The 13,908-nt window shown below is 41.8% G+C and overlaps 1 protein-coding gene across 31 annotated transcripts in view; it reads left to right on the plus strand.

The window, feature by feature from the left end:
- TCF12 (transcription factor 12) overlaps nucleotides 1–13,908 on the plus strand; it is a 145,930-nt gene that overhangs the window by 93,783 nt on the left and 38,239 nt on the right. For 28 of the 31 annotated variants that reach the window (XM_085515601.1, XM_085515604.1, XM_085515603.1 and 25 more), the window contains 2 exons: nucleotides 2,337–2,472; nucleotides 5,365–5,417. In XM_085515601.1, the coding sequence (XP_085371727.1) occupies nucleotides 2,337–2,472; nucleotides 5,365–5,417 (189 nt within the window). Of the gene's footprint in view, nucleotides 1–2,336; nucleotides 2,473–5,364; nucleotides 5,418–10,249; nucleotides 10,386–11,544; nucleotides 12,057–13,908 lie in introns of those variants that run through there. The other 3 variants (XM_085515627.1, XM_085515628.1, XM_085515629.1) reach the window with 3 other exon arrangements.

Genomic DNA, 13,908 nt, shown 5'->3' on the forward strand with positions numbered 1-13,908 from the left:
AGGAGCTCTTTCTTTTAAACTCTCTGACGTACCACTTTGATATAAGCATGTGGCTGATTCATTTTTTAGTTTGAATGGAAAGTAGCTTTGCTTGGAGGTAAATGCAGCTGCAGTACAAACTTGCTGTGACAAAGGTGCTTCAATATATAGAGATACTGCCACACTGCCTCCCTCCCTTCCTATGTAGATATGATTCTCTTCCCTCCGCCTCACCATTTCAGCAGTTGAGTACATAACTTCCTTGCGTTTCTTTTTTCTGACAATAGCTTTCAGAGAGGCACCCCAGCACACCTGCATAGTGTTAGTCTGAATAGCAGCCCTTGGTAGTCCTTGTTTGGTTGTGTTTTTTAGGACGTGCCTTTATTTTTGGGCTCAGGCCATGTCATTTCCCTCGAGGCTATTGAAGCAGTTTGGCTTTTTGCTGAAAGAGATTATCTTGAAAAGTAAAGCAGCGTGTTTACCCCTTTTCTCTTTTCCAGTGTCTCTGAAACGGGGATTGTTATATTCTTAGTCAATTGTAATAGAAGTCTTTTTAGGGTGTGGTTTGTTTTTCTTAGGTTGGTTATTGAACATGCATTCCCTTGGGAAAATGCTGCTTTAAATAAGTTCCTGTTTGTTTCAAAGCTGGAAATACGCCTTACGAAATCCAAAGAGGCAAAAAATTTAAGGATGCTGCCTTTTTATTTATAGGAGCAATCCAAACAGAACTCAGCAGTGTTAAGGAGAATAACCAGTCATTGATTATTCTTTAGTAATTGGATTCGTACTTGGCAGATGAGGTTCGGATTGAGAGTGATTGTGCTCTATGGAGAGTGTTGCAAACTGTGTAAGCGATTCCCCTCTGCACAGGGACCGCAGGCAGATAGGCAGGAGAGGCTTGGTGCTGGTAATACAAAGCCTTCCTGCTATCCTCAGAGGTATTTCTGTATTCCTTTCTTTATCAGATGCCCTTAGGAAAGGATCAGTCCTAATCAATATTGCTTCTCAATTGGTTCAGACAGGCAGAAAAATCAATAAGATGAAGCAATGACATCTATTTTTATTTTATTTGGGAAGACTTGAGGACAATTATGAACACATTTTAAACAGATGCCTCATTTGATGGTGGAAATGGCAGAAGAGGGTTATGGGTTTCTGGGTGGTGCTTTTGGATCGGTTCGTTTGGTTTTTTTGGTTGGTTACAATTGTCGTTTGTTGTATTTCAGAGGAATAAAAACTCTTAACCACACACAGTCTAGGCTAGGAGACTTCTGAAGAATGGGTTGCATGGATTGGGATTTACTGGGTCTGTATACAGAATGCAGAGGTCACTCCCAACCTCTGCATCTCCAGTCTGTCGCTGGGCCTTGCTTCTGCTACATGAGAGAACTGTCACAGCACTTCTTCCACAGGGGCTGTGCAAGGAAACTTTCCTTAGGTTCTGGGAAATCCTGGGCTGGAGGTCATCTGACTTTCTGGTTAAACCCTGAGATAAATACCAAATTTACAGAATTAGTCTTTGTTTATTTTCTGACAGTGATGGTTTAGAAACAGCACTTTCCACAAAGTATTCTCTAGGTTTCCTACTTGGGCCATAATGTGGCAGGTGAGGAGAATGAGAAGCAGTGGTGTGTGCATGCGCTGCAGTGAGCTGCTGCAGCCTGGGGAGCAGCAGTGCTGAGCAGTTGCTGCCATTGTGGGGCCTGCAGCTGTGCTGCCTGCAGAGCCTGGCTGTGGCTCTGGGAGCATATGGGGTGGAGGAGGAAAGAAAACAAGAATTGGGAACTGTGGGGCTGAAAGGAGGAAACTTAACTAGGTGACAGCTCAGGCTGGTTTTGGTGTAAATGTTAATCCAGTCAGTGGTTTTTATCTTGCATCATCTGATGATTGAAACGTTAGCACGGTTTGAATGTAGGCAGACATGATTGTTATCCTGCCAACCAGCAGCCATATGTTTTTCTTCTCCTATGAATGAGGGCTGGACTGCATAATGACCTAGAATGAAGAAATGAACATCAGATAAAATTATCAATTATCTTTATAATGTATAATACATGAGCTGTTATTTGGAAAACTAAGCAAGGTATTACGATTTTTGTTTACAGTTCAACTGTGGATTGATTCTTTCAGGCCCTTTAAAGAAGTGATTCTGTTGTTTGGAGCCTTACAGCCAAACTTTCTCTACCTTTCTGAATTATGCTATTGGATATTTTCTGAACTCAAAGGCCTTCACTGAAAACCCAGTAAATGCCTACAAATATTAAGTGTACTATATGCGTTTAATAATTGGTTAGCGTAATCTATTAACAGCTTAATTGTTACAGAGCTTAATTTTTTCTTCTCTGTATGTCTTGCAGACTAGTCTGCTCCGGTCAGATATGGGACTTGGAAGTCCAGGTCAGCTGTCATCCTCGGGGAAACCTGGAACAGCCTACTACCCATTTTCTGGCACAAATCAGCGCCGAAGACCACTTCATGACTCGTCAGCTCTTGGTGAGAAATACAGACAGTTTTTAAACTTCCATTTGTGACAAGTTTCTGCAGGCTTGATTTTTTTGACAGCTCATCTTGTATACTGGAGATTGCTGTATACCGAGCACTCTAAATTACAATGAAATGATGTAAGAGAGAGAGCAGAATTATTAAAAACTTCTTTGAGGTGCTTGTTTGAATTTGACACTGCTGGTGTTGCTTATAAACCAAACAAGAAACTCCTATACAACCCTTAATTGCAAAAGCAATAATGACAGATGGATAGGAGCTGATGACCAGCTGAGTGCCCTTAACCCATGCCATCATTAACTCCTGGAAATGCCTGACCTTGAGGTCATTACCATTATTTAGTAGCGGAAAGACACAAAAGGGAAACAATTATCCTTTTATATGCTAAAAGTAACTTTATTCAGGGTAATACATAGTTCATTGTAATTGGTTCAACATGCCTTTAAAGTTGTTAGCAATTGGAGACTTGTAGTTTATCCTCAAAGTTAAGCTACTTTGCAAAACAGGCAGGAAAGAACCTGCTTAGAAATAGTTATAATACTGTAAGAGCATTTACATTCTAGAGATACTTGCTGATAAATAGAACTTTTCTTCTCAGTCGTAGCTGCTGGTAATATTTCATAGCTTGGAGGACTTTCTGTTGAATTAGAGAACCAAGAACGAGCCAGCTGATATATCATTTTTGCTACAGGAACAACCCAAATAGCTGAGTATGCAAGTTAAAAAACAAAATGAAACCCATCCCAGTAACCTGATATTCTGGTTTGAAAGCTACCATATTTTCCATGTTAGCATTTTATGTCATTGATTGCTCTAGTTCTGTGTATTCTTTTGAATGCTCCTTGTAGCACATAAACTCACTCTTTCTTTCTGGAACAATATAACTTAAAACATACTTTACCCAAAATAACCTTTCATCAAATTCAAATTCTTAGAATAACTTGAGTATTATCTAAAAGCTGTGAACTCGTGAGCACTAAAATAGTGCTAAACATGCATCAAATTGTTGTTTGTTTTTAAACCTTTAGTTATAAAAATGTGACTTTGGAACTTGGCCTATGCCTACATATAGGTGCTTTTTCATACAGCTTATTTAACCTGTTGTCAATACAGCCATCATTTAATCTGGGGTTTCCTTTCTTCACAAATATTTTTGGAAGTATTCATTCTCCTTACTATATGCAGACCAACTGCAGACATTCTTCAGGTCTGTTACAGTAGAACTATCTAAGGAAGTTTCGGTGAAAATATTTTGTTTGCTGGCTTCTTTCCATAGAAAAGGCTTGTGTTATTGTTATTTACTCCCTTTGTTCAGCAAAAAATGAATGAAATAGTAACTTGCTGTGGTTGTGGGTCGCAGGGTGCCAGAGACATTAACATGAGCAGAAAGGTTGAGGGGGTGTATGAAACCATAAGTGAGGGACAATCCTACTCCAGATTGTCAGATTTCTATTATATACTTGAATCTGTAGTTTAATCAGATTATTGTTCAAGCCACATTGAATTTAAGCTCCAGATTAAATGAAACATAATGAAGGTGTAATGTTTTCAAGGTAGTACTCCTGTTCACTTTTTCTTGTTGAATGGGGAGCTCAAGGACTATAAATCTTTTCAGACTATGGTGGCCTAATGTTCCTCTTTCTGTTATGGCTAAATCTGCCTACCTGGAACCTGGGACATGGGAAGGTGGATCACGTAAATTTATGAAAGTGCATTTTTAAAATCCCAGGAAAAAAAACAATGTATCTCAGATCTTTTCTGGTGACTTGAGAATGTACGTGTCAAATAGCTGGTTTGGGGTTGTTTTTTTTAATGGATTAGTTAAAGAGTATGCAACTACTGTCTAAGAATTTAAAGCAAACCTGAATTATGGCCTATGTAGGGTTTTCAACAAACGCTCTTTAAATTTGCTCCTTTAAGTTCATTGATATCAACCAGTGTTCCCTTCTAGGTCACACTCTGTGCAGTGTAAATAACCTCTTGCAAAAGGCTCTTCCCTTCAGACATCTCATACGGAATGATCAGAGTAAATCTATCCATCAAGTATCTTTACCTGCAGTTTTGTGCATTTATTACACATGGGAACGAGTAATTTTTTTTATTTGTCATAACTTATGCTAAAATTGTAATAATGCTCTTCTAATAAAAACAAATAGAAATTCTATATTTTAATTGAAGACTCTGTGGGTCAGCTGTAGAAATTGTAACATTCATTTTCAGAACATCTGTTAACTTGTAAATTGCATGTATGCTATTCAGATTAATGCTGTTAGCAGATGACTAAACTGGTTCAGATTGCAGAGTTAGGTAGTGAAATCGCTGGCTACTTTTGTGAATTATTACTGATAGAAAGAGGCAGGTAGATTTCCAACTTCACTGTTAGGTGAAAATTTGAGCTATATTTGTTGCTTAAGAAAAGTGATTGCATCATTAGATTTGCTAATATTTGCCACCTCAGTACATTCTTAATGCTATAGAAATTTGTGTCATTTTCTATATGTCTTTATTAAGAAAAGAAAGGGAGAGAATGTGTGTTGATCAGTCCGCCTCTCTTATTACACATCTCACAGTGTTACTTTTCATCAAGAGTACAGTGGCATCATCATACCCTGCATACCCTGGTGTTCGTAGGGGTAACTGCTCTCCTTATGGGAAGAATCGCAATTATTTATCAAAGCGTTATCTTGGAAAAGAACATGTGTATGTAACGTATTTAAGTACCTCTCTTATTGATGGCAAATTTCATTTGCACAAAATAATTTTTAAAAAGCTCCAGAGTTATAAAAAGAAATAAGAATTGCACTTTGAAAAGAAAGGAACTGTGTCTGGTTATTCTCCATCCGTGGTGTAGAGATTGATGAAATGTGTTGTTTCTCTGTACAGATCCTCTACAGACAAAGAAAGTAAGAAAGGTGCCCCCTGGTTTGCCTTCTTCTGTAAGTACCAGTTGTCTTACTTAAAGTGGGCTGAAACTGGGTGCTGTGTAGCTGACGTGCAGATTACCTAAGTTATCGTTAGGAAGGCTATCCACCGGACATGAACAGCTATGCTGGGCAATTGGGAGTGGTTTTTGAGGACTAAATACACATTTGATGTGTAATTTTTAGATTTCATAGCAGTGATTTGTAGCTTGCTCATATGCTTCTACCCACTTGTCCCTGTCATTTGAATTCCTCTCTTGGGAAGAGAGCTGGGCCAGGAGCTGTCAAAGAAGATCTCCTGTACAGGTCTTTTGATGTTTAATTAGTCATTATGTTGCTGAACAGGAGGACAGACAGAGATTAATAGCTGAGAATCTTAGAAATTTACATTTGTAATAATCCCAGTGGAGCTGAAGACATTAAGATTCGGAGGACATGTACAGCTCAGCTTGCCTCGGTAGGACTGAGGTTATTAATATGCATAAATCACCGAGTCAGATGTTCATTGTGAAGCCCTGGTGGATTTTAAAGCCTTCATTAAGCCTTTCCTAACTTCAGCCCAGCATCAGGAAAGCTTTCAAGCAACTAGTTTGTTGATCCCTCTTTGCTTGAAAATTTATCCTTCGAGAATAAAGGGCTTTGATGAAAAAGGTTGGAAGGGTTTTGGTGGAAAAATCATTAATGGCTGTGATAATCTAATGCTATAGGGGTGTTCTGCGGTATTAAATATGCTTTATTCTTAAAAGGAAGAAAATTTGTTTATAAATGAATCTGCATTTAAAGATCCACGTGAAGTGAAAAATCCCCAGTGAAGTGAAGGACAGAATTATTTTTCTTTCTGCTCAGAACAAACAGGAGGGGAGGGGGAAGCGCCCGCTGCCTTGCGGGGTACATCTCTTTGTTGTGTAAATGCGTGTTGGGCTTTTATTTGGCAGTACTTAACACATGGGCGCAGGTGCACTCGGATGAGTCATAACTCAAAGCCGGATAGGCTGAATAGCACATACTGCACAGGCAACAGTAATATAGCGGGAGCAAAATGAGGCTGATCTTTGTATTTTGTATGAAGTCTGAAGTACGGATGGTGTCTTCCAGTCCTCGCGTCTCCCCCGTTCTCTCCTCCCTCTCTTCCCGTTCTCCCTCCCCCGGCTCACGGTGATAGTACCGAAACCTGGATCTGAAATCCTATTTTAACTGTACTTGCAGATGGGTCCGCAATAGCGGGGGTAGCCTGGGGCAGCTGTGCTCTGAACCTGCAGCCTACCTGGAAGCCAGGATTGCAGCTGCAGGCACTCTTAAAAGCTTTTGCTTGCATAAGCACTTGGGCCCCACTAGAGGCTGAATAGCTGCTTGATAAACAAAATGAACACAATGCCTCAAATCGTTATTCCCGAGGCCAGGAATATTCTTTTGCTTCCTTTTTTTCATTATTATTTTTTTTCCTTTTTTTTTTTTTCTTTTTTTTTTCCTCCCCCAACCCCAGCCCTTCAACAACAGCTAAAAATAGCCAGGCAATTTACATGTTAAAAGTAGTGTGTTGTGGGGTGGCTTTACAGTCTAGCAAATGATTTCTGCTAGATTAACAAAAATATATTTGAAATGTCAGAGGAGCTAAAACACATAGCAGTGCGCTTTGCTTGTAATTTATTACTGTAATTCTCAGAAAGTAATAAAACTTGCATTCTGTGTTTAATATTTAGTAGCATTAGCCAGGTAGAGAGATGGCTTTAGTGAATGAAAAATTCCCCTCATTTCTCTTACTAGGCGTTAAATTTAAGCAGCGGTATTTTTCAAACGTTTTTATTTTTCTTCTTAATGAGGACGACCAAATGCTGATTTGATTTTATTTATATTAACACGATGGCAATCTGAGCAGTGAGGTGCAGTTACTGTGAATAATCAAAGGTAGCCGTGCTGCATTTTTCAGGCACTGGTTTTGGGTATTTCAGTGTTTTCGGTGCTGAATGCGGCGCTGAACTAAGATGATGGATTACCAAAAGGAGTGTGATGGGATATTTCATTTAGCAGATGACACAGAACTAAATGTAACTGATGATCGTAGGAAATCTAAATTGAGTTACTAATTATGTGATTGTTGTCTGTTCTCATTTTAGCCACGCCTTTGTAAGAAGCCAGTGTATTGTGGCAGAGATGAAATTGTTTTAGCTAGAAGGTAGTGCTGAGAAGTTTAATTACAGCATGGAAAGTCACAGGAAACATAGTTCGTATTTAATGTTCAAAAAATGTAAGAATCTGGATTTTAACAAATTTTCATTTTCTTAGAGATACTTTTCTCCAGTGTTTTTGTGTTGTGCTACTATGACGATGGATATTGTAGTAATTTAATTACTTAGGTAATGCTTAGGTAATTGTTCATAATGATATTTTAAGAAATCATGGTTTCTGTAGATGTACTTTGTTTCTATTTCTTCAACATACGAGTGGCATTTTCTGAAATTACTTGCTTTGAGACTTGCCTTTCTTCATGCTTTCCAGTCAGGTCCTAAAGTGAAGACAGTTGTACAAAAGCAAGGATGAATCGTTGAGTTACTTCTGGGGATGCAGCTTGGAGTCTGAGCTTTGACTGTGAAAACTAAGTACACCATGCAAATGTACTGCTAAATTCTGCTGTTGGCAAAGTGGTGATGAAGTCATTGCCCCCAAACATTTTCAGTGCTGACATGCAAATACCTAAATTAAACTATTAACTGGGGATCAGAGACTTTTGTGCCTTTTATACTCCAGGTACAGAGAAATTTTTAAAGTGTTCAGTGACAGGTTATCACAGAATGGCTTGGAAGGGACCTTAAAGGCCATCCAGTTCCAGCCCCTGCCATGGGCAGGGACTCCACCCACCAGATCAGCTGCCCCTTCCTTGTATCTAAACCTTCTCTCTTCCATTTTCTAATAGATATTTCTAAATTTAAGCTCATGATATTTTTCAGTAAAATCAGTATGATTTATAGCTTGATTATAGAGGTTCCTTCTATCAGTCACACTGTACTGTATGCACGTAGTCCGTGTGTGATAATACACTGCAAGAATTCTTTATCAAGTATAGAGAGAGGAAACTTGGTTTGTGTGCACAGAATTACTTCCCACACACTTCAGTCTTTTTTTTAACATGCTGGAATGAGATTGGGAAGTGTATTTTAAGAGCTGTGTTATGAAGATACTAATGGTGGCTGAAGGTGCCAGAAGAAAAATAGATTTTGCTCCCTTCTGTGCTCCTCCTACCTCTGTTCCTCCCCAGAGCCGAAAGGGGAGTTTTTGAAACAGGTGGAAGTGATTCACTTCTGTTTACCTGAAACCCAATTTTTGAGATTTTAAATGCTGGAATTGTATTAAAAATAATACAATACATAGTAGAGCTTCTAAAGAGAATTATCCGCACTACTAATAAGTTGAGCACACGTTGAGGTAGCCTGGTGTAAAGCAGCCTCCTTAGAGCAGATTTTACCAAGTCTTTGGCTCTTTTCTGAAACATGCATCTGAATGAAACCCTCGGAGCAGCCTGTGTAGATACGTGTCTGAATAGATCCATGTCTGAACTGACGGTGCTGTGTTTATCTGACTCGTTCCCACAAAGTGCTGTGGTGCCAAAATGTAAGAAGTAGCATTTAGAGTTGCTTTGGATTTGTTCTGAATTGCCTTGTGCAGACGAGTGACACATTCAGCTGTCATTCATGTCTCCAGTATTTAAAGCTCACAAAGACGTCAGTAAATCTGACCCCTGCCTCTGATGCTTTGCAGTGTTTTATAAGGCATTTTTCAGTAACAAAAGTGAGCAAACGAACCCCTATGGATAAAGCAACGCAGAGCGTGTGGCTTCTTCGTGATTCAGTCTTTCTTCTGCCTTCTGCTTATTCTTTCACCATCTGAGTCAAAGGATAATGTTTTTAGGAAGGGGACTTGAAATTGATCTGATCACAGATTATAGCATCCCATCCGCTCTTTGCTGTGCACATAAAGTCAGAGGCAATTAGCTGTCATTAAACAAGCCATTGCAAGGTCTTGCTGTGAGAGTTCAGATGGTTTGTGCTGATGCTTACGTAACCCTCTCTTAGCAGCAGTTTTTGGCTGCAATCAGATCCTGTTTCCAGGCTAACTATCCTGCTGTCTGACTGTGGTGGATTATTTGAGGTTGCTTTATTGAGAAACCTTCTTTGAAAATTCGAGGTATGCATGTATATAAGTGTGCAGGTATTCCTCTGTTGTATTTGGATGTACTTGTAGATTTTTTTTACATTTTCACAACACATCAAAATGAGCATATTAGATGCATGTAAGTTAGAGCACACATCCACATGGAAGAATCGAACCAGTGCAGTGTTGTGAAGCTGCTTTCTGAGAAAGTAGCATGCCTGAATTGCAGCTCATGTTGTTACTTGGAGGAGCTGCATGGAGCCATTCAACTCCTGCTTGACCTGGAAGGTGTTTTCATTACCATAAATTAGTGCGGTGTTTTATCACAACGGGTAAGGGCTAAAGGACCTTTGAAGACTGTTCCTTCCCATGTTTGGCACCTGCTTGTTGTGAGGATATGTGAAGAAAGTTGCAGCGTTTTGGAGATGTGTATGTGTGATTTAATAGTGCCAACATCCAGGGCTGCTGGTGATGGTTTGCCCTCTGCATTTCCATAGGGCCACATAAAGGCAGTGACATCGTTAGGGTTTGATAGCTCAGTTCCATTTGCAGAAAAGCCTAATTTTTCCAAGGAGCAGGCCGAAATAGGAAAGAAAGGGAGAGCAGTGCGGAGTGATAGAGGCCGTGGCCTACCCGCGTTTTGACGGGCCGCGGTTCCGGAGCGGGCCGGCAGGGGGCGCCCTGCGTCGCGCCTCCGCCTCAAGAGCGCGGCGTGGCCGGCAGCGGGGCGGGGGGGGTGAGCTGCGGCTGTGGGGCGGCCCGGCCGTGTGTCCATGTGTCCGTGTGTCCGTGTGCAGGCGGCTTCCCAGCAGAGCGATGAATCCCATCAGTGTTAAGGTATTACCCGTCGTGTGTTCCAAACGAGTTTTTAAACCTCTTCAAATACATTTCGCCCGTGTTCGGTTCTGAGGAATGCGATATATGGCTCCTTTTCCTCGTTCTTTCCACTCTTGTAAAGTATTTGTATTAAAAAATCTGAACGTCTGAAATTCGATATTATGTGGAGAAATCCTCAGAGGAGCTTTGTAACTGTAACTTTCATTAAAACCTTCGGTTTTTTTTTTACCTTACCCTATGGTAACGGAAAGGCATTTTGTTAAAAGCAACAAAGAAACTCTAAAAAAAACCTTGTAGCTTTGCTATGGGCTATTAATAGATAAGGCGTAATAGCAATTACGTTCGTGTTTGCTACTTGTTTTCCGTCTCTTCCAAATGGGAAGTTGCTGTAAGTGGATTTAAACGTGTGTGTCCCTTAGCAGGCAGCAGCTCCTCGGAGCTGGCCTTTCTGCTGCCATTGCCTCCTTGCAGTGCAGCGTCACTTGGACTCTCCTCTGTCGCAGGTTCCAGCGTTCCTGGAACTGATAACAACTTTATCGCTTCTGGAACTTCTGCTCCATCTTCAAATATGGTTGAAACTGATAATGACTTCCAGCCTTGTGCAGGGTGGGGACGAGGGGAGCCTCGTAGAGTGGCTGTCTCAGCCCCGTTTCCAAAGATAGCAAGTGAGCCCAGCCCCAGAGAAAACAGCCAGAAATGAGGAGCAGAATGGGTTTGTCCCATCAGTAGCGGGTTTGGGGTTATATCAAGTTACCATTTTTCAGAAGGATTGACCTTAGAGCTGGACATAAGTAATTGTGAGCATTTCTGCTGGTTGTTGTGTTTGAACACACCCACTTAAAATAATAGAACTGCGAGTAAAAGGCAGTAGCCTTTTAAAAGTATAGCAGTGCTTTGGTCTTGTTATGGATCGTGTTTGACCAGAGGGTGGCTCTTGTCCATTGAGATGCTTAGAAAATTATCTTTGCTGTGAATTATGGCCGTTTTGTTATTTCTTTATGAATTTGGATGGTGAGTTACGTATCCTTATTGTGTACTTGCTTGTGGCTCTGAATAAAAATGTACTGCAAGCAATAGGCTGCTTTTCGGAAGGACATACAGTTCATTCACAACTGAACTTACTGTTAAAACACTCTTTAAAAGTATTCTTATACAGGTAGCTTGGTTTATTATCAGATCAGCGTTCCAGTTAGCAACAGCTTTCGTTATCTCTATATACTTTAGGTAATGGGCAGCTTATTGTTTTTGACACACAGTACAGGGTCGTGAGTGGAAACAATTCAGGCTACAAAGTGCATGTCAGTTCAGTGCTCCTCTGCTGACGGCATGTCTGTCTGAAATCAAGTTTAAAACATTGGCCCTGTCTCCAGCTGACTTGTTTTGTCAGGCTGAGTCATAAGATTAACCCCTGACTTGTCACCAAGGAGCACTGGGTAAACAACTGCCTTGAGTACAGTATCACTGATCCAGCTCTGATTCATTGCGCTGCAACATGATTCTCTTAAGAAAACAAATTTCAGAGCAGCTGTCGCTTAGCTTAAACGGGGATTAAAAAAATGGCAGCCACAAAACATTAACTTACCAATGCAGAGTTATTGGTAACAGTGTCGCTGCTTTGTGGTCGGCTTTTCACATTATTCCGTTTTCAGTCTATTTTTCATCTATTGTCGTGTAAGTAAACATCTGTGGGTTAAAGTTTGATATGCTTGATGGAATTATGATTTGATCCCGTTAAGTGAATCAGCATAACAAAAGTACCGTGAGAAATAATAGCGTAGTAGATGTAGAGCAAGCACAGCGATGAATTTCAAGTGTTGTGCTTTATGATTCCATTGGCATCGGTGTAGCCAAGGGTGGGATCAGTGCCTCCCTGTTGGGTGAAATGGAATGAGGGTGTTTGATTTGTGGGGGAGTTATGCCAGGATCCAGTCTGCTTCTTGGGTCGCTGTGGAGGTAGCACTCATTGAATGAGTCTGTCTGCAAACTGGCAGCATTTGATGTGGCAATGGTCTACTGTACTGGTTCTGCTGTTGTTTTTGCCTTACCCGTGTGCTGGTGGACAGTGCCAGTAATATCCTTGTAACAGATAAAGGTTAATAACGTTGGTAAATGTTACCAGTTAATATTACCTGGGTATTTCTCATCACAGTTGCTGTATACGGCTGCAGGACTGTGGTAACGTGAAGAACACACATCCATGCCCCAGTGCTACGCTGGAAAGTGAGCTTTGCCACTGTAGGTTTTAACATCTACCCAGTTATTTTTAGTGCAAGTGCATCGTGTTTAGCATTGAAGGGGGGACTCTGTGGTGTGCTTCATCTCGAACACAACTGCTCTGAAAATGGAGCGTGTATGTGTGGAGGTATGGGAGCAATTTCAGAGAGGTTGAGGACAGCCTTTACTTCAAAGAACTGAATCTAAAAGTAAAGTTTGTGCTTGATTTATTTTAGAGAGGAAGGCGGGGGGGGGGGGGAGGCTTTCTTTTCCAGCCCCCAAACACTGAAAGCACAATTTACGTCAGCTTGAATGATTGAAATGCGGTGTGCTGTGAGAAGTAGCACACACCAAGATCTGAGGATCTTTTAGCGTATCTCATCTGTAGAGCCCCGAACGATAGTGAGAAGATTTAAGGAATGGCGTTGTGAGTTGCAAATCAAAGCTGCTTACGGCTTCTCTGGGGGCCGGAGTTGAGTCCTTGTGGTCCCTGGGGGGAAGAAGGGAAGCTGCGAGTCACTCTGCAGGGCTGGCGCTTAATAGTCTGAAGTAGCGCGATGTTCCTTTTTGCAGCTGCTGCTGCGCCCTTTGTGCAGGGGAGCCGTGGCAGAGGGGAGCCGTGGCGGCGCTGGCCTGGCTGCAGGGAGAGCTGGTTGTGGGTGTAGAATTGCGGGGAAAATGTGAGAGTGCTTGAGCAGATGTGAGCTGCGGGATGTGTGCGCCAAGCACAGCTGTGTCACAACTGCTTGGGAGAGTTCGATGAAGAGGGGGTTCAGCCTGAAGTGTGGTTATTTCTTTGTCAGGATGCGTGCTCTGTGTGTTCACAGGCACGGTGGTTACGTCCCGAGATAAGGGCCGTACAGCAGACCTAAGGCTTTTATCTGCCCTAGTATTGCTGGGCAGCCCGTCTGTCCCCACGCAGATCCCCATAGCTCAGAGCCATGACACACACACGGTGCTGGGCTGAACGAGGCTGGTCGTGCAGCCTTCGTCCCTCGTGCAGTGCCGTGCTGGGCTCTGCCTGCTTTCCCTGTCCGAGGTGTTTTCCTGCTTCTGTGGGGCAGTGAGGTGATGCTGTGCCTTCATGGGGCGGTGAGGTGATGCTGTGCCTTCATGGGGCAGTGAGGTGATGCTGTGCCTTCATGGGGCTGTGAGGAGGCGATGCTGTGCCTTCTCCTGCTTCTGCCCAGCCCGCTGTTAATTAGTGCCGCTGCTGAGTGAGGAAAACAAAAGCAGAGAGAACTGGCACGGATCCTGTGTGAATGCTGAGGGCTGTGGGGGCTGGAAGCTGCAGCCTGTCTGAAGCATT

This window comes from Coturnix japonica, chromosome 14, assembly GCF_054131305.1.
Source record: "Coturnix japonica strain WE chromosome 14, WE-NBRP24, whole genome shotgun sequence".
NCBI lineage: Eukaryota > Metazoa > Chordata > Aves > Galliformes > Phasianidae > Coturnix > Coturnix japonica.